Source organism: Gigantopelta aegis, chromosome 4 (assembly GCF_016097555.1).
Source record: "Gigantopelta aegis isolate Gae_Host chromosome 4, Gae_host_genome, whole genome shotgun sequence".
Lineage (NCBI taxonomy): Eukaryota > Metazoa > Mollusca > Gastropoda > Neomphalida > Peltospiridae > Gigantopelta > Gigantopelta aegis.
The window spans coordinates 100,461,216-100,486,941 of NC_054702.1; the positions used below are offsets into that span (position 1 = coordinate 100,461,216).

The window sequence follows — 25,726 nt, forward strand, 5'->3', positions numbered from 1 at the left end:
TCATCAGGATGTTCTAAATTCTGTCTCCAACGGCTTCTGGCCTGAGGTCAACATATATGTTGAAATTAAATATATTGTTTACTGCCATGGTCAAACCACATTTTCGAAATTTGGTGTGTAAGTTCAAATGAGATGAACAATGCACAATGAATTTTCATACTACGGGAAACCAGCATTATGATATGTTACAAACACCTATCCACAGATAGATGGCAATTCATCTACTGCATGCATTTAAACCTCTATATAAAGACCACATGTTCCTATAGGTCAATATTTGTATATAACTTGAATGTCACTTATTGACAGGTTAACTATACAGCACAGCCATTTACTATATATAATTATATATATATACTTCCTTGTGTGGGTTGTCAAATGCAACAAATCGAAGAATAGAACATACCTCCGGTAATTGAGTCATGTTCATTTAGCGCAAGAAACAAGAAAATGTTTTTATAGATCCTTAATTCTGACACAAATCCAAGGAAATCCATCCTTGAGGCAATGTTTAGCCAACCCTGTTGATTGATTTTTCTGACAAGAATAGAAAAAAACAACAGATATTAAAGGATGAATCTCAGAATAGTTATAGGCTTATTTAGATCTTATGGATGGATGGATGGATGGGTGGATGAATGGATGGATGAGTGGGTGGATGGATGGGTGAGTTTTGAGTGGATGGATGGATGGTTGGGTGGGTGGGTGAGTGGATGTATGGATGGATGGATATATGGATGGATGGATGGATGGATGGATGGATGGATGGATGGACGGATGGATTGGTGGATAGGTGAGTATGTATGGATGTGAGTGTGTGTGGGTGTATGGATGGATGGATGGATATATAGATAGATTAGATGGATGGATGGATGGATGGATGGATGGATGGATGGATGGATGGATGGATGGATGGATGGATGGATGGATGGATGAATGGATGGATAGATGATGGATGGATGGATGGATGGATGGATGATGGATGGATGAATGGATAGATGGATAGATGAATGGATGGATTTGGATGTGTGGGTGGTTTTGTGGTTGGATGGATGGATGGATGGATGGATGGATGAACGTATGAATGGATAGACTGACAGATTAACTGATGCAACCCCTGCAATAACGAAAATGACCACAGCAAAATAAATGCCATAAAAAAATTGTGTCCATGGCATTTTCGACTGCTATTTTACCATTAACATGTTTCCAACTGTGGATTGTAACAAAGTCTGAATAATTAGTCTAAGTATTCTGACATTCGAGAACTAGATGGACATTTGGTTTTCTATCTAGCTCTCGAACAGCAGAGTACTCTGGGTACTAAATGATGAGTTTGTTATTTGTTTTGCTTGCCAATATGTTGTAAGATTAATGATTTTATCAACCACTTTGTAGATCATGACCTTGTAATGATTACCTCATAATTGTATGTTAATTCTACTGTCTTTCATTAAAATAAACTGAAATAATAAAAATTTCTTTTGACAACGAAATTCACGTGAATGACATGTGCATGATCAAGAACAATGGGGTTGTAAGAGGATGGCAATTTATCATATACAGGGTACAGGGCTCGTAGCCCAGTGGTAAAGTGCTTGCTTGATATGCGGTCAGTCTAGGATCCATCCCTGTCAGTGGGCCCATTGGGCTATTTCTCGTTCCAGCCAGTGCACGATAACTGGTATATCAAAAGCTGTGATATGTACTACCCTGTCTGTGGGATGGTGCATATAAAGATCCCTTGCTGTTAATCGAAAAGAATAGACCATGAAGCGGCAACAGCGGGTTTCCTCTCTCAATATCTGTGTGGTCCTTAACCATATGTCCGACACCAAATAACCATAAATAAAATGTGTTGAGTGTGTCGTTAAATAAACCATTTCCTTCCTTCTTTAAAAACTGACCTGTGATTTTTTGGTAATTTTATCACGTGAATTATTATTTTACCTGCTACGTCTAAACAATTGACTGCTTTTCTCCTTTTGCAGGCCTCTATTTCGAGCCTTGAGTCAGTCCGCAGTGATGTGCCAGTTTACTCTTTATTTTTTTAATTATATTTTATCAAAGTGTCCGAACATATTTAATGTGATATAAAATTAAAATAATTTTCTTTAATAACAGCATAATTTCTGATAGGAAATCTGTCACCAACTCCGAATGCCCCCATTTCAAACCCAAGTAAATCGGTATAGTTTAAAAAAAAAATATTATTAGGTCACTCGGCACCAGAAAAGGGTAATATATTTTGTCAATATAAAATGAAGGAGAAAATTTTATTAAACTACTGGAGCAATCTCTATATATGTATACCTACAAATATCTCATTATCAGGCCGACCATAACACTTCAAGTGACTCGTAGAAGTGTATGTTGAATATTTTTTACTGAAAATAAAACACCCATATTGCACCATAGCCATGGTTCAACAATGTGTAAGCTGTCACCCTACTGCAGTCGACTCTGCAATCCAGTCGACCCTGCAATCCAGTCGACCCTGCAATCCAGTAGTCCCTGCTCTCCAGTCGTCCTTGCAATGCACGTGTTATGAACAGTCGACAGATTTCAGTGACCTAGTTGGAACTCTCTTTGGTCTAATGCTGGTAATTTACATGTATTTTTGCTCTTGCCCAATGGCACTGAGATTCAGACACTTCATTTTTAACAATAAGGAAAAAAATCCATCTGTAAAAAAAATCTAATATAGTCCACAACAAATTTTGTTTTAGCAAACAATGAAAAACTCCACTGCAATCACCGCCACAAGGGTTTGTTAATAGATGGATGGATTAATGGATGGATGGATGGATGGATGGATACTAATAATGCCTCACTACAAACATAAAACTAGTATATATGAAACATCAGAATCAGTACAACAAACTAAAATTTAAACAACATAGGTCTGTATCTAATGCACAAAGTCTTTTTTTCTTTCTTTTTTTAACACTTTCATTGAAAATTTAGTAGTTGTATGAATGTGGCTACCAAATTGACAAAAATGGCAGCTGAAAGTGCCAAAACAGAAAGAAAAAAAAAAATATATATAAAGTATACATCATTCTGATATAATCAGTTTATATAATCAATGTGAAATAATTTTCATTTACTATATTTTAAAATTTTGTTAGCTATTAATCCTATTACATGAAGAAGCTCTGATGTACAGTGAAACCACTGAAAACCAGACACCCATGGAACTAAGTAAAATGTTTTGCTCTAAGTGGTATCCACTTTAAAGAGGTTATAATCTGTACTGATATTTGTTTTAAAGGACCATGAAAAACATTTGATTTTGTGGGAATTCCATGTTTTCAGAGGATCTCATTTTGAGGTATTTCACTGTTAACCGAGTTGAATTCTATAGGTGCAAACATTCTTCAAATACTAATAAATGAACACTGATCTTTTAAATATTATTAAACATTTCTTTCTGACAAAGTCCTTCATCATTTAGCATTTAAAGAGAAAGTGTGCACCACAGCAAGATAAGGAACTGAAAACATTCCTTCTTTATTTATAATATGGAAACTTTTCACCTGATCTTTTTTATGTTATCCCTGATTATTTTTTTTATAGCAACATAGGCGTAAGTGCAGGGGGGATTTTGGGGTCAAAACCAGCAGAATTCCAAGCAGATTTTTTTTTTTTAAGTATTTTTTATGGGACATGACCCAACCACCCAAACGACTCACAATTTAGATCCTCTGCACAATTTCTTGCACATGTGCCTGTAAAAATATGTTATTTGGAGAAAATTAAATGCAGTTTATGTGCCACAAAATAAACACAAGTTTCTGCTTTAATTAAGTTGTACTGGTTTTATGAAACATAAATTCATGTTTTTTCATTTAATTACTTTTATTAATTAATTAATTAATTAATTAATTTATTTATTTTTGACAATCCCCAAATCATACAATAACAATCTAAATATTTGTTATATATTTAACTAGGATTTATGTCTATATGTAATATAATATAATATCATTTACAGTATAAATATACATAACTCTTACACATGTACTGTATCTTCATTGTCAAGACTCCCCAACCGTAACATGGTCAGACTGTGCTGGGGATAATAAATGTATAAAACAAATTTAAATCCATTTTTTCTTAACCTGCTGACTTCAGCCTAATTACCCATTTTGATGTGTTTTAAGATAAAAAGGAAAAAAAGAAAGACATAATTTGTTTTACCAATGACATATTCAGACATGTATAAAAAGGCACTTCTAAGTTCAGTTAAATTCTGTATTAATCAACTATCCTATCAGAATAACAAATATAGCAACTTAAAACACGTTAGCATGGGTCTCTGGTGATTCGTGGCACTTAATAATTATATTAGTATATTTTAAAACTGCTTTGTAATTTTATTATAATTATTAGTTGAAGAAACTTTTTAACTGTTACTTGAACCGACAATGCAGAAAAATCTATATAACAATGCAATCAAAAGTGCACACATGCTTATAATCAGCCTATCCCCACTCATTGAATAAAAAAATGTAACTACTGAGTCACGTTATTTACTATTTTCAAGTATAGAAGCACAAAATGTCATAAGAACAAACTATATATAGCTCAGATTTGCATGGTTGAATTTGTATTAAAGCAATCAATAAAAAAGGAGCTGTTTTTACAATTATTTTTATTGATTTAGCAGTCAGCAGATTGCTGTATGGTGTTTAAAATATTGCTTGCAAGATAAAGTGGGACAAACTTTTGTGTTTTTTAAATATACACAGTAGCTTTGGTTATTTTTATTTCTATATTTTATCTAAATATTATTTTAATATTTATTCAAATGTAATACTGACTATATATACATATTTGTAGTAATAGCCATATTTGTAGTAATAGCCATATTTGTAATGTAAAACTTAATACTGATCTACATCCTATTTTAGGTTTTCAATTTTTAGCACCCTTAATTTGCTTCAATGGAAAAACTATTGACATGTGACCTCACATTTGTACTGACATGACTCACTAGTAAGTAAAAATAAACATGCACATGCAGACAACATTTCGATATATATTTTGGGCATGATTGCCATAAATTAAGAAAACTACAAATGTTTTAATCGACATACCAGTAAAGTGTTTTTGACCTATTTTGGTTCCTGTGTAGAATTTTTTTTTTTAATTGTAAAATGTAACAAAGAATTGGATATATTTCAAATTTCTTAGCTACTTGACTGTCTGCACTGTGACACTGGAAAGATAAACAAATGGTAGGTTGTGTACTACTTTAAACATGGGGAAAGTCCCAAATTACACGACTTAATAGAGACCAACGGGATATGATATTATTTTGGAAATTAATCAGGTGGCCTCTAAAACGAAAACCCATACTATTTGTCTGTTTTCTTCTTCTTCTTCGTTCAAATTTGTGAAAATTGTCTCATACAGATATTCCGATCTGAGTGATGAATTGGGCAGTTGTTTGCAGGCCCTCCCTGGTTCCCCAGAGCTTCTGATGTAGGTTTGTTCCATGCGGCCAGAAGTGGCTTCTCTCCAAGTTGTGTAGTGGACATCTTCAAAACTGACTACAAACACTAAGCTATCGGATAGCATCATTACTCGGAGATTGTTCTTAAATATCAAATGATCTGCCTTGATGTCCAATAGATTTCCAAGGTCAAGACATTATTGATTAATTGAGTTTGATGGATTGAACCACAAACATAGTTCTATTTGGAAATAACCATCTAATCCAAGTGATTAGACAAATCCATATAACATTATCAGCTTCTGAGTTCACAAAATGTATGCTGGGTCCAAGGCTTTCGTCCACTCAATACCCAACTGTCAACTAATATACATCATCATTTTACACATGAATATTAATGAAGAAATAAATACATGTGTATAATCAAATGAAGCTTTCTAACACGATGTTAAGTGAGTCAAGCTAGAAGGGCATTGACAGTGATTCATCAACGAGGATGATGTCCAGCCACAAAAAGTTATTTAAAATAAGTTTAAAAAAAGTTGTAAACCAGATTTATAAAAAAAGACTATATAACTATTCCTGAAACTGGTAGAAGAAAGGCCAAGAGAAAAATTACACAAAGAATATTTGGATTTAATGAAAAGAAGAAAGGAATGTCATCCAATACTGTTGAAACCAACAGCAGCTGTGACACTATATGGAACAAATGAATTAATGTTTAGCAACACCCCAGCACAAAAATACACATCGGCTATTGGCTGTCACAAATGGTAAGTATATGAAAATATTATTTATATAAATTTATGTAAAACCACAGTGTAAGGAGCTGTGGAGGAAAAGTATAATACAATACATAAAATCAAGGTAAGTATATTTTAAAACTTTACAATTAATTCTGGATGGAATTTAAAAGATTCCAAAACATTTCCGTTGCCAAATATATCATTTCTCATCGGCTTGATATGATCACACTCCACCAAAATGTGGTGCACAGACAGTGAACACTGACAATGTTCACACTGAGGAGGAGGGTCCTTCTTTAAAATAAATGAATGTGTCAAATATGTATGGCCGATGTGGGCACAGCACAAGACTACTTCATCCTTCCTGCACCGCCTGTAGGATGACTGCCATTCTTCCAGGACTGACTTGACAGAATGAAGCTTGTTCACAACCGCACCATCCCAATCATCTTGCCAAGTCAAAAAGACATATTGGTTAATATGAAATTTAAAATCACTGTAGGGGACACCAACATGCAAGTTCAAAGCAGATTTGGCAGCAACATCTGCCTTTTTGTTACCCCTAATGGCTGGGTACCCAACAACATATAACATCTTTATTGGCAATTTGTAGCAGCATCATTATTTTGGAATAAATGACAACAAGACACACTTTCGTATCACAATCCCCACTAAAGGTTGATCCAATTTCATGTGCTGTAAAGCTTGGAGACATGAAAGTGAGTGTAAAGATAATATATTTGGATGCACATGAATCCATAATCTGTTCCAGGGCTTTAATGATTTCCTAGGTTTCAGCAGTAAAGCTTGATGCTGAATCGGGCAATCTCATGGAAATTATTGTGTCTGAATTCCCATCCCGTGATCAATCTGTGTAAACCTCTCTTGGATTTCCATAAAATGTTGTTTATAAATAACTGCATCTGTGCGATCATTCTTTAGATGCACAAGATCAAAAACAAGTTTTGGTGGTTTGATACACCAAGGTGGCAAAATAAAATATGTAGGCATTTCCAAAATGTTGGATAAGTCAATGTTGGAAACTGATAAAAACTGCTTAATGTGAAGACCAAATGTTCGATTGGCATTCAATTTTGCATCAAATAACTTCATATATTTGTTATCAAACACGGCATTATGTGCATGATGTGTTGGCATTGCTAATCTTTATAGCATACTGCAGAGAAAGCTTTGCACATCTAGCACCTAAACTAGGTTTGTGTGCATCGACGTACAATCTTTCTACAGGAGATGTTTTGAAAGCATCATGACAAGGAAGGAAGGAAATGATTTATTTAACTACACACTCAAAACATTTTATTTACGGTTATATGATTTAGCATTTGCAAGTAAGACTTACATGCTGATCCATACACAATGCTCCCATAATCAAGTTTAGACCTAACTAAAGATCTATAAAGTTGGAGCGTAACCTTTGGATCTACTCCCCATTCCATCTTGCAAATAACTTTTAAGATATTGAGGGCCTTTAAGCCTTTCTTTTTAACATACTGTAAATGAATAACAAAAGATAGCCTCTTGTCAAAAATAACCCCCAGAAATTTGATCTCCTCCACAACTGGAACCGGATTTTTGTCCAGAAACAGCTGAGGATCTAAATGGTGACCTCTTTTCTGGCAGATATGCATACAGACAGTTTTTGACTTTGAGAATCAAAATTCATTGTCAGTTGCCCATTGTTGAAGTTTATTCAAACAAAGCTGCAACTGACGTTTAACGATACTCATACTGGACGACCTGTAGCAAATCTGAAAATCATCGACATATAATGAGCTTATCAACACCAGGTTTTAAACACTGGGTGATGCTGTTCATTTTCACAGAAAATAAAGTTACTGACAGGACACTACCTTGAGGAACACCGATCTCCTGGGAGTGGGAATCAGATAATGTAGATCCCACTCATACCTTGAAAGACCTATGTTTTAAGAAATTTGAGATAAAGTCGGGCATACGCCATAGGCCCATGCCATGGAGGTCTTTCAAAATCCCATACTTCCACGTGGTATCATAAGCTTTCTCAAGATTGAAAAATACTGATACCAAATGCTGGTTATGGATGAGAGCATCCCTACAAAATGTTTCAAACCTAACAAAATGATCGACCATGCTATGTCTAGACCTGAACCCACATTGCAAGTTAGTAAGCATATTGTGGGACTCAAGATACCAGACAAGTCTATGGCTGATCATTATTTCCATAGTTTTACAAATGAAACTTGTCAAAGCAATAGGGCGATAACTGGTAGAATTTGTTGGATCCTTATCAGGCTTAGGAATGACAATGGCTTTTCTCCAATCTGAAGGAAAGTCACCAGAAATCCAGATTTTGTTAAAGATATTTAATAGAACCATTAAAGATGATTCAGGTAAGTGTTTTAGAAGTTGATAGTGTATTTTATCTGCTCCTACTGAAGTATCATGGGCTCTATGTAGAGCGTCCTGCAACTCATCCAAAGATAAGTGCCTGTTGTATACTTCAGCATTTTGAGATGAAATGTTAATAGGTTGCTTTTCAGCTTTATTTTTGATGAAGAGGAGTTATGAGAGAAATTGTCTGCCAATACATTGGCAATGTCACGATGAGACGTCACATCTGTGTCATTGACAGACAAATGGCGAATTATATTATTGGATTCTTTTCCCTTGATTTTGTGTATCCTATTCCAGACAGATTTCACAGATGTTTGAGAACTCAACATGGAGACAAAATTTCTCCAAGGTGATTTCTTATTCTGTCTGATAGCTTTACGAGCTTTTGCCTGAGCAATGCGATAAACATTCAGGTTATCCCTGGTAGGTTCCCATTTGAACCTCTTGAGGGTCCTGTTTCGCATCTTTGCAAATTTTCATTGAACCATGGTTTATTGGAACGCTTCGATACTGCTGAAGTCTTAGGAATAGTTTCCTCTGCAATATCTTTCAAGATGGATGTGAACAAAGGCTTGGGATCATCAGCATCAGTCATGGCAGTTTATTGCAGTCGAGTGCTACATAGATGCCAAAATTGATCCCAATTTGCCTCTGTCAACTTCCATCTCTGAGCCCTTTCAAGTAATGGAGGTCCATAATTCTCCAAAATAATTGGAAAATGATCACTGCCACAAGGGTCTGGACAAACTTTCCAGGAGAAATCAAAAAGTGATTGACTACAGAGGGTTAAATCAATGGATGTGAAAGAACCATTTGCAGGATGAAAGCATATATGACTTTTATCATTAAATAATAAGTCATTTTTGAGAATTAAATCTTCTAATTGTTTACCTCTATTATTTATGTCATTGCATCCATTAAAATCTCCCATAACAAAGGGAGTAGGGAGTTGATCAAGAAGACCTTTAATTTGTCTTTAATATGACTTCATTCTGGGGTATGTTTTCATGTACAATAATGGAAACACCCCCAGACACTCTATTTTCAGTTTCTTCACATTTATGGTAGAGATTAAATCCTCTGATGTTAATACTGTCAGTATCCTTCAGGAAGGTTTCCTGAAGACACACTGCAAGAGGATTATACTTTTGAATTAGAAGACTTAATTCATCAAAATTGGGCCTAAGCCCACAACAGTTCCACTGGATAACTTTATTTTCCATCAGGAGGAAGTATGGATTTTATCTTTGGCTTTGCTGGTAGTCTTTGCGATCGTCAATGATCTGGAGATAAAATCTCCATATCATAATCACTGATATCAGCCAAAGTACCTGAAAGTACTTCTTTTGATTTCTTTGTGTCATTGCCTGTCTTAGGGAGACTAGTGCTCGATCTATTTGGTGGATTATTAACATCCAATGACACTTGGGTTTCCATTTCTTTGTGCTGGGGAGTAATGTTGTTCTTTTTAGATGCCTTTTTTACGTTTTTGAGCCTTCTCAATGTCAGGCAGTTTCTTGTATTTGGCCTCATCACAATGTCAGGTTAGGTCTGTGTTGACTGCAATACTTTTAGTGGTGACTTTGGCAGCAGCTACAGCTGCATATGACTTGTCCACCACTCTTCGTGCTGCTGTCTCCACCAACTTCCTGGCATCCATGAAGGATAGCTTGTTGAACACTTTTTTCCAACTTCCACCGCAGACACTCTCACAAGTATGCACAGTGGTTGCCCTTGCAATTGAGACAAAGAACATCGTTTGTACATGGAATGCTGTCATGATAAAAAAGACATAAGTACATTTTCCTTGACATGTGTTCTGACCATGTCCAAACCACTGGCATTTGAAGCAACACAAGGGATTTAGAATAAAGGGCTCAACAGGAATATTAAGGTAAACGGAGAAGGGTAGGGATGTTAAAGGTGAGGATACAAGTAATCGTCAGTAACAAATCATTGTTTTGACAAAGCTTTATTCTCCTCACAGCAGTAATTCCTTGTGAATTTAAATTTTGGCAAATTTCTTCCTCACTAACACCTTCCAAATCTCTGCATCTGATAACTCCCTTTGACGAATTAAGGAAGGTATGCGCAGTTACCTTAATTGGTACGTTGCAAAAAAACTGTTGACTTGAGGAGGCAAGTAGAATGCCTTTTGGTTGAACATTCAACCAAAAGGCCATTCTTAATTTTCTTGACAAATTTTGGCTCACCAGCCAAGCTAACAATTGCCTTTTGAATGCCAAAGGGTGAAAGTTTACTCAAGACCCCATCATCAGTGGAACTGATGACGAGAAACCTTGGCCAGTTTTGTAAAGAAATCACTTTGGATTTCACACTATTTTTCGATTTCATGAACAAAAAGTCTGAAACTTCGGTGTGGACCCTTTTAAGGGTCCCATCTGTGTTTGATATAAGTTTAGTTGATCAATATTAGATTAAAAAGGTGCATCCACCATGCCCCCACCAACTACTGGGTCCAACAAGGGGACATGGTGCTGCAGATAACCAGCAGACATGCCAGGATACATGGCTGATATACTTGGGCATTAAGAAAACAAAATCACCCAATTGTCCTTAGTCACCGCTCCAAGATCAGCAAATACATATGGTGTATAAAACAATGTTTGCGCTTGACTAATAATGTAAACAAACAAAGGTTGTTTGCTCTCGAACTTGGCGTGACCAGCCAATTGATCAGGTCGGGCCTTCCTATTTGAACTCCAGGCCAAAGTGATATATTGTCAGAGGTCATACCCGCAGGTATGCCCCAACTCAACTACCAGGATCCCATCATTATACATATATGTATTATTATTTTTTTAGAAACAACACAGATGCCACATTATGATGCAAACAGACCAGTGTTTAGGAATCTCCCCTGCACCCAGCACTTCATGACCATATAACTACGTTTGTTCCTACTATATACAAATAATAATGAAATATACACTTGAAATGCATGTAGAGGAAAACAGGGAAGAGTGCTATCTGAAATGCTTTTTTTCCCTTCAAATATAGTACATCGTCTTTGAGAAGCCTACACACACACCCAACACCACCTCCCTCCACCATCACCTATTCTACTTTAGTTATCCTTAAAATCATGTCAGGTACAGGCTAAAATTCCCTATTTAGTAGCATTGTTGAATCTAATTATTAATATGAATTAAGTAAAATCGGTGATACCACAAATCGATATGGTGCCTTCTATGATCTATGGTTTTTCTTGCAGTTCTGGAACAGCTGAGGAATACACTGAAAGGTCTCAATTGCTGACAGATCTAGCAGCCCTGGAGGAGGAATGAGAAGTATTGAAGATGAATGCAGCTACAAAGGAAGTGATGAAAGAATCACAGGGTTTAGAGATTTGGAAAGTGGCCATGGAAACACTGAAATGGACACAGGGTATACTGTACTCTAATTTTTTAAAGTAAGCTTATCAATAGGACAACCATACAAAATTAAACACTGTTTATGTCCACAATCAAAATTATAAATATAATTTTTTTTTTTTACACTCCCAAGAACATGATTACACCAGCTCCAGCAGTTCAAAGTATCGTTAAGCTAACACTGGGCAAGCATAATATTTATTTGTTGAGTATTTTTGTATAAATTACTTTAGTAATGAGTGGATATGTTATGTTGTTCTAAGTGAAGGTTCAACATTTTGTTTTGATTGCTATTTAAATATTGATTTAATATCTAGTTTTGAAAATGGCTCTTAAGCATTTGTTAAGTTAACTAATTTTGAACAACCAACCACAGAAATCAATCTCGATCTCTATTAGGAGAAGAATTAAGGTGCTGACCCATCTCTTCCTCTATCAACATTGAACCTCGTTCATATTTAGTACCAATATTCCAGTTGTAAATGTTTGTACAGATATCAATGTTATGCATGTAATTAGGATCAATATAACACATCATCATCATCAACTGTATTAATTCAGCAATCTGCTAATGGATAACTTGTTATTACAGATCCTGACATGGAAAACACACCAAAGAAAATCAAAAGATGACACAGTTTGCTGGCTTCAGTGTATATGGTAGTCATACCTGAAAAGCAGGCAGAAGAACTTGCATTGCATTTAAAAAAAAAACAATTGGAATTAGATAAACAAACATTTCAGCTTGAGTAATGATTAGCTCGTGAAAGTACAATGTTTGACATGCTGAAACAACTCTTACAGGGAAAAGTTAATGAACCAACCAAATCTTCATAATGATAAATCAACAAGTTGTTAAACACTATAGTCTGATATATTTAAATTTATTTATTTATTTTAGTATATATAATTGAGTTATTTATTGCTGATGGTGGCTGTGTTATTAAGATTTAATAGTGAGAAATTAAAAGTGAACAATAAAACTTGTGATTGTTGAGCAAAATGTCAGTCATTTGCATGAGAAATAAAGTACTTTTTAATGGCTGCTGTCACTCCATGAAAGTGGCATTTGTCTGCTTCTTAATGTCCTAAATTCTTCAAGTGCAGGTGGTAATAAGTTAAAAAAAGCACTGGTTTGACTGCCATATATGCATGTATGGCAGTTGGTCAAGATGGCACCAATCATATACTATTTTGCCACTGGCTGAAGGAGGACCTTTAAATTATTTTTAAAGTCCAAGAATGCAAAATTATTTACAACTTTTCCAAACTGCCATTCCACACACTCGCATACTCTCGACATCTTTTTATTGAAGAATTCCTCATCCGCTCGCAGGTTTGCTCTTTGAATGGGCAAATGAGGTAGTCCCTTAACGGATATGCAAGATCGTCATACAGGGCAAATGGCCAGCCACTGACACTGAACAGTCTTCGAGTCTTCCATTGTTAAATTAGCCTGCTCATACAAAGCATGGCACAGTCATGTCTTCTCCCTTCTACTGGCCCATACAGGTTGGCTATACCTTATAAGACTATCCCTTTTTTTAATTTTATTAGTATTAAAAGTTAAATGTTATATTTCCTCTTAGCAATTTTAACAATACCTTGTTTTAATATACATGCTATTACTTTCTTTTTAACTATAAACAGGTTTTAAAAGGCTATTAACTTGATCGACAACTATTAGTATAATAAAAAAAGATAGCCTGGCCGATACTCAGGGACACCCGTTTAATGATTTAGTGGTTACTCGGGTGACCCTGAGGCTTATATAGCAATGACTTTGTCATTTGTATAGGTGACGCATCCATTCGGATGTTGTGCTCACGAATGCTTGAGGAACTCCTTGTGGACACCACCAGACGTCTCATCAACCTTACATCAGCTCAACATCATCATCACATTATACGTTTCCACCAATACTGCGGACGGCGACTGGCGTGCTGTGCACCATCATCTATTCATTCTCCTTCCCTTCATTCATTCCCTTCATTCCTTATATCATCATCATAGTTAAAAACGCCCTTACCTGCTGTAACTTGGGGGTGGTCAGGATGGGGGGTGGGGTGGGTGCCATGGTAGGGTACTTTTGGGTATGGTAGGGCGTAGGTGGTTTCAACCGATAGAATGCCTGTTAGGAGGCCTCCCTCCCCCGGCACTTCCATCCCATGGAAATCTGGACCAGCTAGTCTAGGCTAACCTGCTTGTTCGACCGCTAACTGGATTGGGTGCGATTCCCCCATTTTGCGAATCCCTAGCCTCCAGGGCTCTTAATTAGTAATTAACATGTTATATGTTAAAGTTTGGTAAATATATATTTAATATTATTAAATTGTTTAGGCGAGCCCGACTGAAAATGGCACCAACTAAATTACTAAGTAAATACATAACCTGATATTTCTTATACATATATTTTTTTATTGATGCATTTGAAAATTAATTATTTTTGTTTTATAAAGTAAAGTCCCATTTATTATTCTTTTAGGAAATTTGGTCTTACCAACAAAATTTATAAATTCTCCCCATCATCTCAACTACTCCCCCCCCCCCCATCCCCCACCCCTTCCTGCCCCGGAACCACCCGCTGGCTTTGTCAGAGGCTGGATCCGTGGTAAGTGTGCCTGAACCTTTATTGGATATGGGCACGTAAATAGAGTTCCTTCCTTCCTATAAGACTATTCGGTATTACTACCGATTGAAACTTCAGAGCATGAACTCGCTTGTGTCCATTGAAGCATATTAACTGGTTCATACTTGGCCTACAAATAGGTCGCAAGGTTCCATCAATAAAACCAACAGTTTTCCAATGGAGACCCTGCAGCATGCACAGCATCTGCATATTGCTGAAGGTATGGACATCTCATCCATGGGTGATCGAGACTAGTACATAGGTGGTTATGCTGTTTATAAATAAAACCCAAGGTTTCATTTACAATGAGCGAAAGTGTTAACTTGGGTCTTCCAAATACTGGCTCGAAGTCAGCCAGTCTATTGGGGTATACCAGTCTGCGCAAAAGAATATAAAGTGTGTTTGTCCCGTTGCAAATACAACGATTCTTGTACACCATCTTTTCAGGCAAATTCAAGGCTGCTGTCAGTTGATGAATCTAAATAAGTTACATGATTGTTCATCTGTAATATTGTCAAGTTGGAATCTCGAAATTGTAGGGTCATACATTACTGGACCAGATTTTGGGAGTAAGCTAAAAAACATTAGATCGGCATCATTGTTTGCTAACGCCATCTCAAACACGTCTGACAATGCTGCCATCTTTAAGTCACTAACCGTACCGATCTGCAAAACTTGCTAAATGGTTAGTACTAACTGTTACCAATTCGTTTTGCTAACCGTAACAGTAACAGTGTTGTTGTGAAATCTCTCTATTATCCGGAAGGCTCCATTAATCATGGATTAAATTTGTGAAAATGAGGATAGCTCATTATTTTGCTTTTTTCCTTTATTTTAATGTAACCTTTTTGGGAGTAATATAAATGCAATAAAAGTGATGAAAAGCTATTAAAAAAATAAACTTAAAGTTTGTTTTGTTTAACGACACCACTAAAGCAGATTGATTAATTTTATATTATCGGCTATTGGATGTCAAACATTTGGTAATTCAGACATATAGTCTAAAGAGAGGAAACCCGTTACATTTTTCTATTAGTAGCCATGGATCTTTTATATGCATTTTCCCACAGACAAGAAAGCATATACCACAGCCTTGGACCAGTTGTGGTGCACTGGTTGGAACGAGAAAAACCTTGAGATTAAGTCATTCACTATATGAAAAGAAGAAGGTAACCAGTGAATGATGTAACTGAGGAAGAAAAACTGGCCACAGTGGTGTTGTGGTTAAACCATCAAGGCTTTTAGATACTGGGTACAAATCCTGGTACTGCATGGTTATCCAACCCAGAATGAGTTTTAACAGCTCAATGAAGTATTGGAGGTATACACTACACCAACATCTCTGTAACCACTGACAAATAACCATTAACTACTGTCCTACAAACACAGCCCAGGTATCTGAGATGCAGGACAGAGTTTCTTCTGAATTAATTAAAGGACACCGGCCACAAAAAGACATGTAGTGTGTTATGGATTACGTTAGCGTCAAAGACCACATTACTCGAACACACGGCTTGCTGCAAGGCACTGGTCAGCTGTGCATCTTAGGTTTGGGGTAAAAACAGAAGTGGATGGGATTATGCATAGAACGAAAGTGAGGCAATACGTCATCCAAGACTTCCAGCACTACTGGTAAACATGTTGATTCTTTGGTTGTGCCTTTTAGTCGTCTTTTTTTTTTTTGTCTCCAGGTTTATCAGAAATTTAATTTACAAGATAATTATTATTATTACAGTAGAATCTCATTGGCTCGACCTCAGAAAGGTCGAACACACTGCAACGCTCGAACCAAAAATGAAGTTCTGAGTGTTTTGTTCAGTAAACCCTTATATTAACTATTGATGGGTCAAACATGTCCAGAGTCGACTATAAGCCTTCACTTGAACTAAATTATCAGTCTCATCTGTGTTAATAGCTATATTTTCTTCGAACTGGTGATCCATCAAATATCAAATGGTAAACTACCAAACAGGACCAACCATTGCTGCATTTGCGCAGTTGGTCATTTCAATGTTCGGATTAATTATTTAGGTGGAATGAACTATAGATGATTCGGGGAATCGCAACAATAGCCATGCAATCCTTTTGTTATCACACTTGTGATGTTGTTTGTTAAGCGGCTGTCGGTAATGATTTTTCAAGTACAGCTCGTGTTACAGTAACTGTGAGATGAACCGTGATACCAATCAAACAATTAGTGCACAAATGGGCCTCAGCATAAAGCGTTACTTTGAACTACATTTCTGGAAAGTGGACAGTGCTAGGGGGGTTTTGTTGTTGAAATATTCAAATTGTTTGGTAATAAATTCCTGTAAATACAGATTATGATTTTGATATTTATTTATTTTATTTCAGTGCATTTACATGTATTACATAATTTGTATCTGATTCAACTTTCTAACTGATGTTACGGAAATGTCCGATGTTGATTGAATTGTTCAGTCGAACTACCCGATGGGTTAAACACTTTCTCGAGCACCAGCAAGGTTCAAGCCAACGGGATTCAACTGTATATACTGTCGATGTAATTATATGATGGTTAAATGCACAGTGGTTAACTGCAACAGTAACAGCAATGCATCCCAAGAAATGGGAAATAGGCCAAAATCATGTGTGGGTGTTTTCTATATCACAGACCATGAGCTTGTGAGATATTCAGGAAGGAAGGAAGGAAATGTTTTATTTAACAACACACTCAACACATTTTATTTATGGTTATATGGCGTCGGATATATGGTTAAGGATCACACAGATATTGAGAGGAAACCAGCTGTCGCCACTTCATGGGCTACTCTTTTTTATTAACAGCAAGGGATCTTTTATATGCACCACCTCACAGACAGGATAGCACATACTATGGCCTTTGATACACCAGTCATGGTGCACTGGCTGGAACGAGAAATAGCTCAATGGGACCACGGACTGGGATTGATCCCAGACCAACCACGCACCAAGCAAACGTTGTACCACTGAGCTAAATCCAGCCCTGTGAGATATTCAGAGAAATGAGTCTATGGGGGAACACTTACCTACTGTTCTGCCAACCGTTTTTCACCAACCAACTGCAAAATATTTTGTCTGGTTCAAGAAGTGGTTATTCAGTTTAATGTTAATTGTTCCCTGTTGATGGGCCCACTGGGCTGTGTTTCTATGACTGGTATATCAAAGGCCTATCCTGTCTGTGGGATAGTGCATATAAAATATCCCCTGCTACTATTGGAAAAATCTCAAAGACTAAATGTCAATATTACCAAATGTTTGTCATCCAATAACTGATGATTAATAAATTAATGTGCTTTACTGATGTCGTTAAAAAAACCCCAACTTTAACTTGAATGAATCTTGTAAACCTGAGCATCTGGTGAAGTTTTTACAACATTCATTCATGAGGGTGAACTGTTCATGGTAATAAAAAACATCTCTGCTGCTAATGAAAACATGTAACAGGTTTAATCTAATTAGACTCTATGTCAGAATTATCAAATATTTGACATCCAGTAGCTAATGGTTAATACATTAATGTGTTCTAGTGGTGTCACTAAATAAATAAAAATGTTCTATCTATATTTAAGCCACCTCAATGACACAGTGGTTAAATTATTGACTCTAAAAGCTGTTAGGTTCTGTGTTTGCATCCCAAAACTGGCTTCTGGCTTGATCAATAACAAGGTGTAAGGCCACTTCATCAAGATTTCATTCACTCACCACTAACGACCAACCATTAACCCCTATCCGGGATAAACAGCTCAAATAGCTGAAGTGTGTGGCCATGATGTCATGCCTTGACCTTAACTGGACATGAGCACAAAAATAAATTAAATTAAATAAATGACAGACAGACAGCTCCGAGTGCTGAGTGTCTACCTAGTTATGCTGGATCCATACAAGATCAATGTGTCAACAAGATTGCTGCGGAATTAAATGTCATGTCCACCATAAACTGATTTAGTTATTCCTAGTTGCATACATAGATATGTATCTTAAAATATGTTAAAATAATAAGTAAGCTTTAATTTAATTTTTATATTTAATTAATAAAATAAATGTATGATATAAAATCCGTGATTAATTTCTATCTAAACCAAATTAATCACCTAATTAAAAATTTAAGTCAATAAACTTTAAAATATTTTAAATGCTTTGAGATATACCGCCATTGGCACAACTATAAACCAAATTTCATTGATCTAGGACTTACAGTTTGTGAGAAATGTAGCTAAATCTGTAAGTTATTGTTGAGGTAAACAAAATCGTTGATGCCTTCATTGCTTTCACAATAGTAAAACCTATATCTGACTTTTTTCAAAGTGAGACAAATAAATTAAATAGAATAGGATGACCTACTTTCTGGGAACGTGATACATTCCAAACTGAGGCTGATATCATCCAGGAAGACTCCAACATTATTCCCTTTTGCTTTATATGCCCTGAACTCCAATACATAGCTGAAAAGAGAAGAACCGAATTGTAAATAATAATGATGTAACAAAAAAACCCAAAACAATGTTTAACTTAATTTCTTTCATAAATTTTAATATCTAAATATTCATTGCTTGTGTTGTTTGTATTGTGCACATATACATTTTGAAAATTAAACAGGCAGCAAAACACCAAAATATGTAATAGGAAAATTTAATAAATGTTTTCTTTTCTAAAACAAAAAATTAAGCATTGCATTTTTATGAAATTCTTTTTTCATACAAAGAATGAAAATAAATAAAGATATTTGTTTGTTTGTTTGATGAATGATTTATTTAAATTTGAGTGAATATTGTTCAATGTCAGTGTCTTTGATCATTGATAATGACAGGTGCAAGTTGCCTTCTGATTTGGCTGGCTACGGGAGGACATTATTGCTATGTTGACGCATGAAGCAGAATGCAACAGAGGCCTTATGTGGAAGAAGAAGAAATGTTTTATTTAACGACACACTCAACACATTTTATTTATGGTTATATGGCGTCAGACATAAGGTTAAGGACCACACATGTATTGAGAGAGGAAGCCCGCTGTCGCCACTTCATGGGCTACACTTTTCGATTAGCAGCAAGGGATCCTTTATATGTACCATCCCACAGACAAGATAGCACATACCACAGCCTTTGATATACCAGTCATGGTGCACTGACTGGAACGAGAAATAGCCCAATGGGTCCACCGACGGGGATCGATCCCAGACCTACCGTGCATTTAGTGAGTGCTGTACCACTGGGCTACGTCCCGCCCCTATATATGTCTTGTGAGTAACAATGCTGGGAATCACTCTGTATATCAGAGAAACAAATTTGTTTTATTAATGTACTGTTCATCTGTCAGATTGCCATGAGTGATCACCACTGGCATGCTTAGGAGGCTGAGTGCTCATAAACAATTTGACTGGTATCATCATTTTCTATCATATCACATTCATCTAATGTTAGGCACAAAACCCAGTCTAGCAAGTGACCGCAATTGCTCATCCTCCTGAATTGTACTTAACATTTATTCTGTGGTGTATGTAATTCCACCCCACACTTTAACACTACCTCTCCCAAAAGAGCCATGAGTCAAAACAAGTTTGTTTACTTTTTGAGCTGAGTAAATCTTCACAGGTTAGAGTTTGACCACTGACGTTCACCTCCCATAACAGAGGATTCTATGACATGCATGGTGCAGACCACTAGTTAGCAATTACTATGGATATATCATAATAAACCATACAAAATGTTTCAATATCGAGACAATTTCTAGTATGCCAATGCAATATTTTAATATATAAATACTACATAAAAAATCAATTTAAGTTGAATACAAACACTATTATTATTATTTAATAAAAAAAGAAACAAGTAACTTAAAATGATTGGTTACTGCAAATGCATGTATGCACACACACACACACACACACACACACACACACACACACACACACACACACACACACACACACACACACACACACACACACAAAATAACATGACTGTTGTTGCATTATAAAATAATAATTTGTCTATGGTAGCATAAAGCCGCTGTTTATAAAAATATATCATTTGATACAGTTGATATTACATTTGTGTTGATATATTTTTGGGTCTCATTGTAGACTTTTATATGGAAAAATGTGTCAATATTAATATTATGTGTTAAAATAAATAAAATATTTAAAAAGGTAGATATTAATTGTGTGATCTGAAAGAAAGAAAGAAAAGTTTTATTTAACAACACACTCAACACATTTTATTTACGGTTATATGATGTCAGACATACAGTTAAAGACCACACAGATATTGAGAGAGGAAACCCATTGTCACCACTTCATGGGCTACTCTTTTCAATTAGCAGCAAAGGATCTTTTATATGCACCATTCCGCAGACAGGGTAGTACATACCACGGCCGTTGATGTACCAGTCATGGTGGACTGGCTGGAACGAGAAATAGCCCAATGGGGCCACCGACGGGGATCGATCCCAGACAGACTGTATGATCTGAAATCAATGCTGTACCGACATTGTGAGCATATAACCAAACATCAAAAGAGTTGCCAACTTTTCACTGTAAACTCATGATTTGTACATGTAGTTACTGTAACAATTCATGTGTAAGATGAACAAATGAAATTATCCAAACCATTGAACAAGGTACTAAAATAGTCTTATCGCGCTTAAAAAAACACCACAGATGATGATTGTTACCGAATGCAACTAGTCATGTGACTTGTGGCTTTGAGAAATTGCGGTCTGGTAAAAGTAGAATTAATTTGTCTTCATCTAGGTCACTAGTAACTAGTTGTTAATTGACAAAGAAGGCAGCAATCTCAGTGTTTAGCCAGTGGCATCACTGTTTCCGCTATGCGAACTTACTTATAGCAACTGAGTCAAGAGATTCGGATATGAGCAGGACCCATGTCAGACGACAGCATTGTTAAAGACGAGTGTACTGCCCATGGCCCTGTTGTATCTAAGATGATACAAGGTTTGTCACAGAAAACGACGAGACGTCGATGCTTAATTGTTAGAACTGCAGGTTTCATGTCACAAACCAATGCGACACACATTATTCCCAGACTTTATGAATTAGGTGTGGAATTTTGTATTTGTTCTTCTACAAAACATTTGGTGTAACTGTATTTTGTTATTATAACTTTCTTATAAATTCATGTTGTTAAAAACTAAATTTAGATTGTTCTAACATCAAGTGATTTTAATTTTACAATTTATAGAAATTTTAAAAGATGATTAGCTTTGTTCAGAATGTGTACAGCGGTACAATAGATTGATTAATTTATTTTTCACAGAATAACAATTTTCATCGGCTTAAATAAAAAATGTATGATTCGGTAAAAATAAATTTTTATATCTTTTTCTTACACACCCGTTGGTCAGAACATTATTCGTTATTTTTTGATAACACATACTTGTTAACACGTATTCATGTGATAACATTTTACAGACATACGACTGGCTGCACCTAGGTGATGACCAAGTCACCAATGCTATACCACCCAATGGAAAAGCACGGTAGAAATTGATCACTAGATGTGACATACAAGCTAACCTGAAATTGACCTGTCTGTGATGCACAAGTTAACATAGGTACATAGGTTTTAGTTGGAAAAGGCGTTTAAATTTATTTTTAAACTGTTTTCTGAAGATATGTAAGAAATAGAATTCTAGTTCAGTCAACCAGTAGAAAGGTGCCAGAAAGCCGTGCTAGAAAAACAATCTAGAACACGTCCCCTAGACGGTAATGCACCCTTTTCATTGGTCAATTAGTCTCATCATTTAGGATGTTGCTACCTGTGCATTATGTCATTCCATAATCAATGGTAGCACTTGACATCATGTAATATGTAATGCTGCATGCATTCCTTTTAGAGATGTAACATACATCAGCTGTGAGGAGTGACGTCATGGTACAAAAACAAAATGCAGTGAAGTTTATAATAATTGTACTAAAATTATAACAATCATTGAACTAGAAAATATTTCTGGCACTTGTCTATTTGTAGGTGTTTTTTCTGACATGTCTTTAAAATGTTAACGCACGTATATGTGTTAACAAGTATGTGTTATCAAAAATAACGAATGATGTTCTTACCAACGTGTGTGTAAGAAATGTGTTTTTCAATCATGCAAGCAGCTAACAAGAGTTTACCTTTGTGTGATATTTCTTACAGGAACTGCGATGAACTGCCATCTGTAATCCTTCCTCAGATCTTTAGAACTCTGCCACAGCACGCGTTTCCTGTGATGACCTTTGACCTCCTGAGCAACAACATCCACTTCTAATGATCCATGTTTTAAATGAATGAAGAAACGCACCTAAAAAAAACATGAACCCAAAAAGAACGATTCATTAATTATGATTTATTTTGTATTATACAGTCTAAACAAGGTGATGGACCACTGTATTTATTGTCCGTGGACCTGTTTAGATAGTTGCATCATTTGTGTGCAACAGTACATACATTTGAATATTTCTGACATTGTTGACTTTTGCATGGGGAAAGTAAACAATGTCTGTCATATTCACAGACATTTTCATAAAAATAAAAGTTAAAAAAAGCAAAGAAAGCAATATTGAACTTAACCCACTCATAAACATGGCACATTTCTTAATATCTTTTTCCTATGATTTTCAAAGACTTTCATTTGAAAGAAAACTTTATTTTAAAAACTATTTTTGTCTGTTCTCAGCTGTACTATCTGGTTATTGAAGTCACTTGATTGTTATGGACAAATTTTTTATTTAATTATGGTTTTGGTTTTGTATGACTATGTCAGGAAGTTGGTAATATTGATTTGTTTATCTCTTTGTTTAAACAGAGACTTTATGACAATTTACAGCAACAATGGTCAGCTGATATAAATATATCTGCCTCATGTTATTATTACAAGCAGTATAAATATCTATTGAATATCGAACAGTACTTGCGACTTAACTTTGCAGTACATTTGAAAAGGGCTTTGTTGAAGTTTAGATGCAATAACTTTGGATTAGCTGTAGACACTGGCAAATTTAACAATATAACCTATGAACAAAGATGGTGCCTGTTTTGTAGAAATAATGATGAAGTTTTTTTTTTTTATTGAAGACCAACTACATGTATTACTCAAGTGTAAAAAGTATACAGACTTAAGAAAAAAGTTTCTTTTTTATTTTATCAATAAATATTCGCATGTACCACCTTCGATTATTTTTGTGAAGCTGATGTCATCTACAAATGAACTATTGCTGTACAATTTGTCATTGTTTTTATCTGTATCAGGTATCTGTAATAAGAAAGCTAAGTGATGATGTTTTGTAAGTTAATCACTTGCATGCGACAAAATATATATGATGGTTTTTTGGTGTATTTTGGGCCTGTGGCCTTAATATTCAATAAACTTGTTGCTGTTGTTGTTGTTGATTGTCACAGAGTCTAATGACAAAACTCTCTTTATTTGCCAAAGATATATGGTCCTTATTTGTTTTACATAAATATCTTTCTGGAGGTCTGTTTATATGGGTCATTCTACACTTTAATGTCTTAACACAATTTCTTTTGTATTTATATATAGAAAACAAGGTTTGTTATCTTTAACGATACTATATTAATAATATCCTGTCATAGCAATTTTTTTCTCTCTGCTATAATCAGCTTTGATAGAGATTTTATTCAGGATTAGTGTAAAATGTCATTGGTGTAAATAGAAAACACAACACAGAATAACTTTAATGTTATACATGTTTTATTTAATGACGCACTCAACACATTTTATTTACGGTTATATGGCATCAGACATATGGTTAAGGACCACACAGATTTTGAGAGGAAACCCGCTGTCGCCACTACATGGGCTACTCTTTCCGATTAGCAGCAAGGGATCTTTTATTTGCACTTCCCACAGGCAGGATAGCACAAACCATGGCCTTTGTTGAACCAGTTATGGATCACTGGTCGGTGCAAGTGGTTTACCCATTGAGCCTTGCGGAGCACTCACTCAGGGTTTGGAGTCGGTATCTGAATTAAAAATCCCATGCCTCGACTGGGATCCGAACCCAATACCTACCAGCCTGTAGACCGATGGCCTAACCACGACGCCACCGAGGCTGGTACTACTCACTAAAGAAGGAACCTTGTAAACATTTTCCATATTCAAAAGATGGTGAGCAATGTAAGCTTGTCCCTGAATTTTATGCCATTGGTATTACTGTATAAACTTACGAAAAAATAAAACAAAGTAAATGCTCTCTAAATGAAACATTCCACTAGTAGATACTGGCCATCAAACCTTTTTGTCAAAAGCAACAGATGTATGAAAAAATGTGAGTAGTTTTGTTTAAATGTCATGAATGTGTTGTCAAAATATAAAAACAGGTTTATTCACTGTCAGTGGTGTTACTATCTTATTTATGCAATGGTTAGACCTAAAAAAAAAAAAAAAAAAAAAAAAAGTACTGTCGGAAATAGAATTAAAATGATTTCTGTCGATTATTTCTTACATATTAAACAGAGAAGTAAATATTTTGTAAATATCTATTTAATGATAGTCTACCTAATTTAGCATTCACTTGTTTTGGCTCTTATTGATGTACAAGGTGGTGTTTACTCTTGAAATTAAAAGAAAGATGTCGGTAAACAGGTGATTTGTGCACTTTATTGGAACAGACTATAACCAAATTTGGTCAACATGTGTCAATTTCATTGCCCTTACAATATGTTTCTGATGACATTTACCCTATCTCTCACCAAAACAAAATATTTGTAGACATTTATAAGTAACTTTTGAGCAAAACTGTCGAGAACCATTCTGAGTATGTGAATCATGTTTTTATTAAATTATGCTTTAACATTTAAAGACTACACCTTTAACTATATGCCCATAGATGATTATAGGAAATAAGTTTATCTACTAGTAGAAAATACATTTTTATTGAAGAATCTTTATCACAAACAGATGCTCACATATAACTTCTAATATAGCACATTTAAGTGGTTGCAAGATTGTGTAAATTTCTAATGTACTTATATTGAATTTATATTCACTAAATATGGGGGTCATAATTAATCATTTATGCTGCAATTCAAAATAATGAGTTAACTTGCTGTTTTAAAAAAGTTTGTTTATGGGTAAATGA

General features: G+C 35.4%; 1 protein-coding gene across 3 annotated transcripts in view; it reads right to left on the bottom strand.

The window, feature by feature from the left end:
• LOC121371581 (leukocyte tyrosine kinase receptor-like) overlaps positions 1-25,726 on the bottom strand; it is a 194,176-nt gene that overhangs the window by 91,774 nt on the left and 76,676 nt on the right. For all 3 annotated transcript variants that reach the window (XM_041497584.1, XM_041497583.1, XM_041497585.1), the window contains 2 exons: positions 22,760-22,926; positions 18,970-19,070 (listed from right to left, as the gene is read on the bottom strand). In XM_041497584.1, the coding sequence (XP_041353518.1) occupies positions 18,970-19,070; positions 22,760-22,926 (268 nt within the window). The remainder of the gene's footprint in view (positions 1-18,969; positions 19,071-22,759; positions 22,927-25,726) is intronic.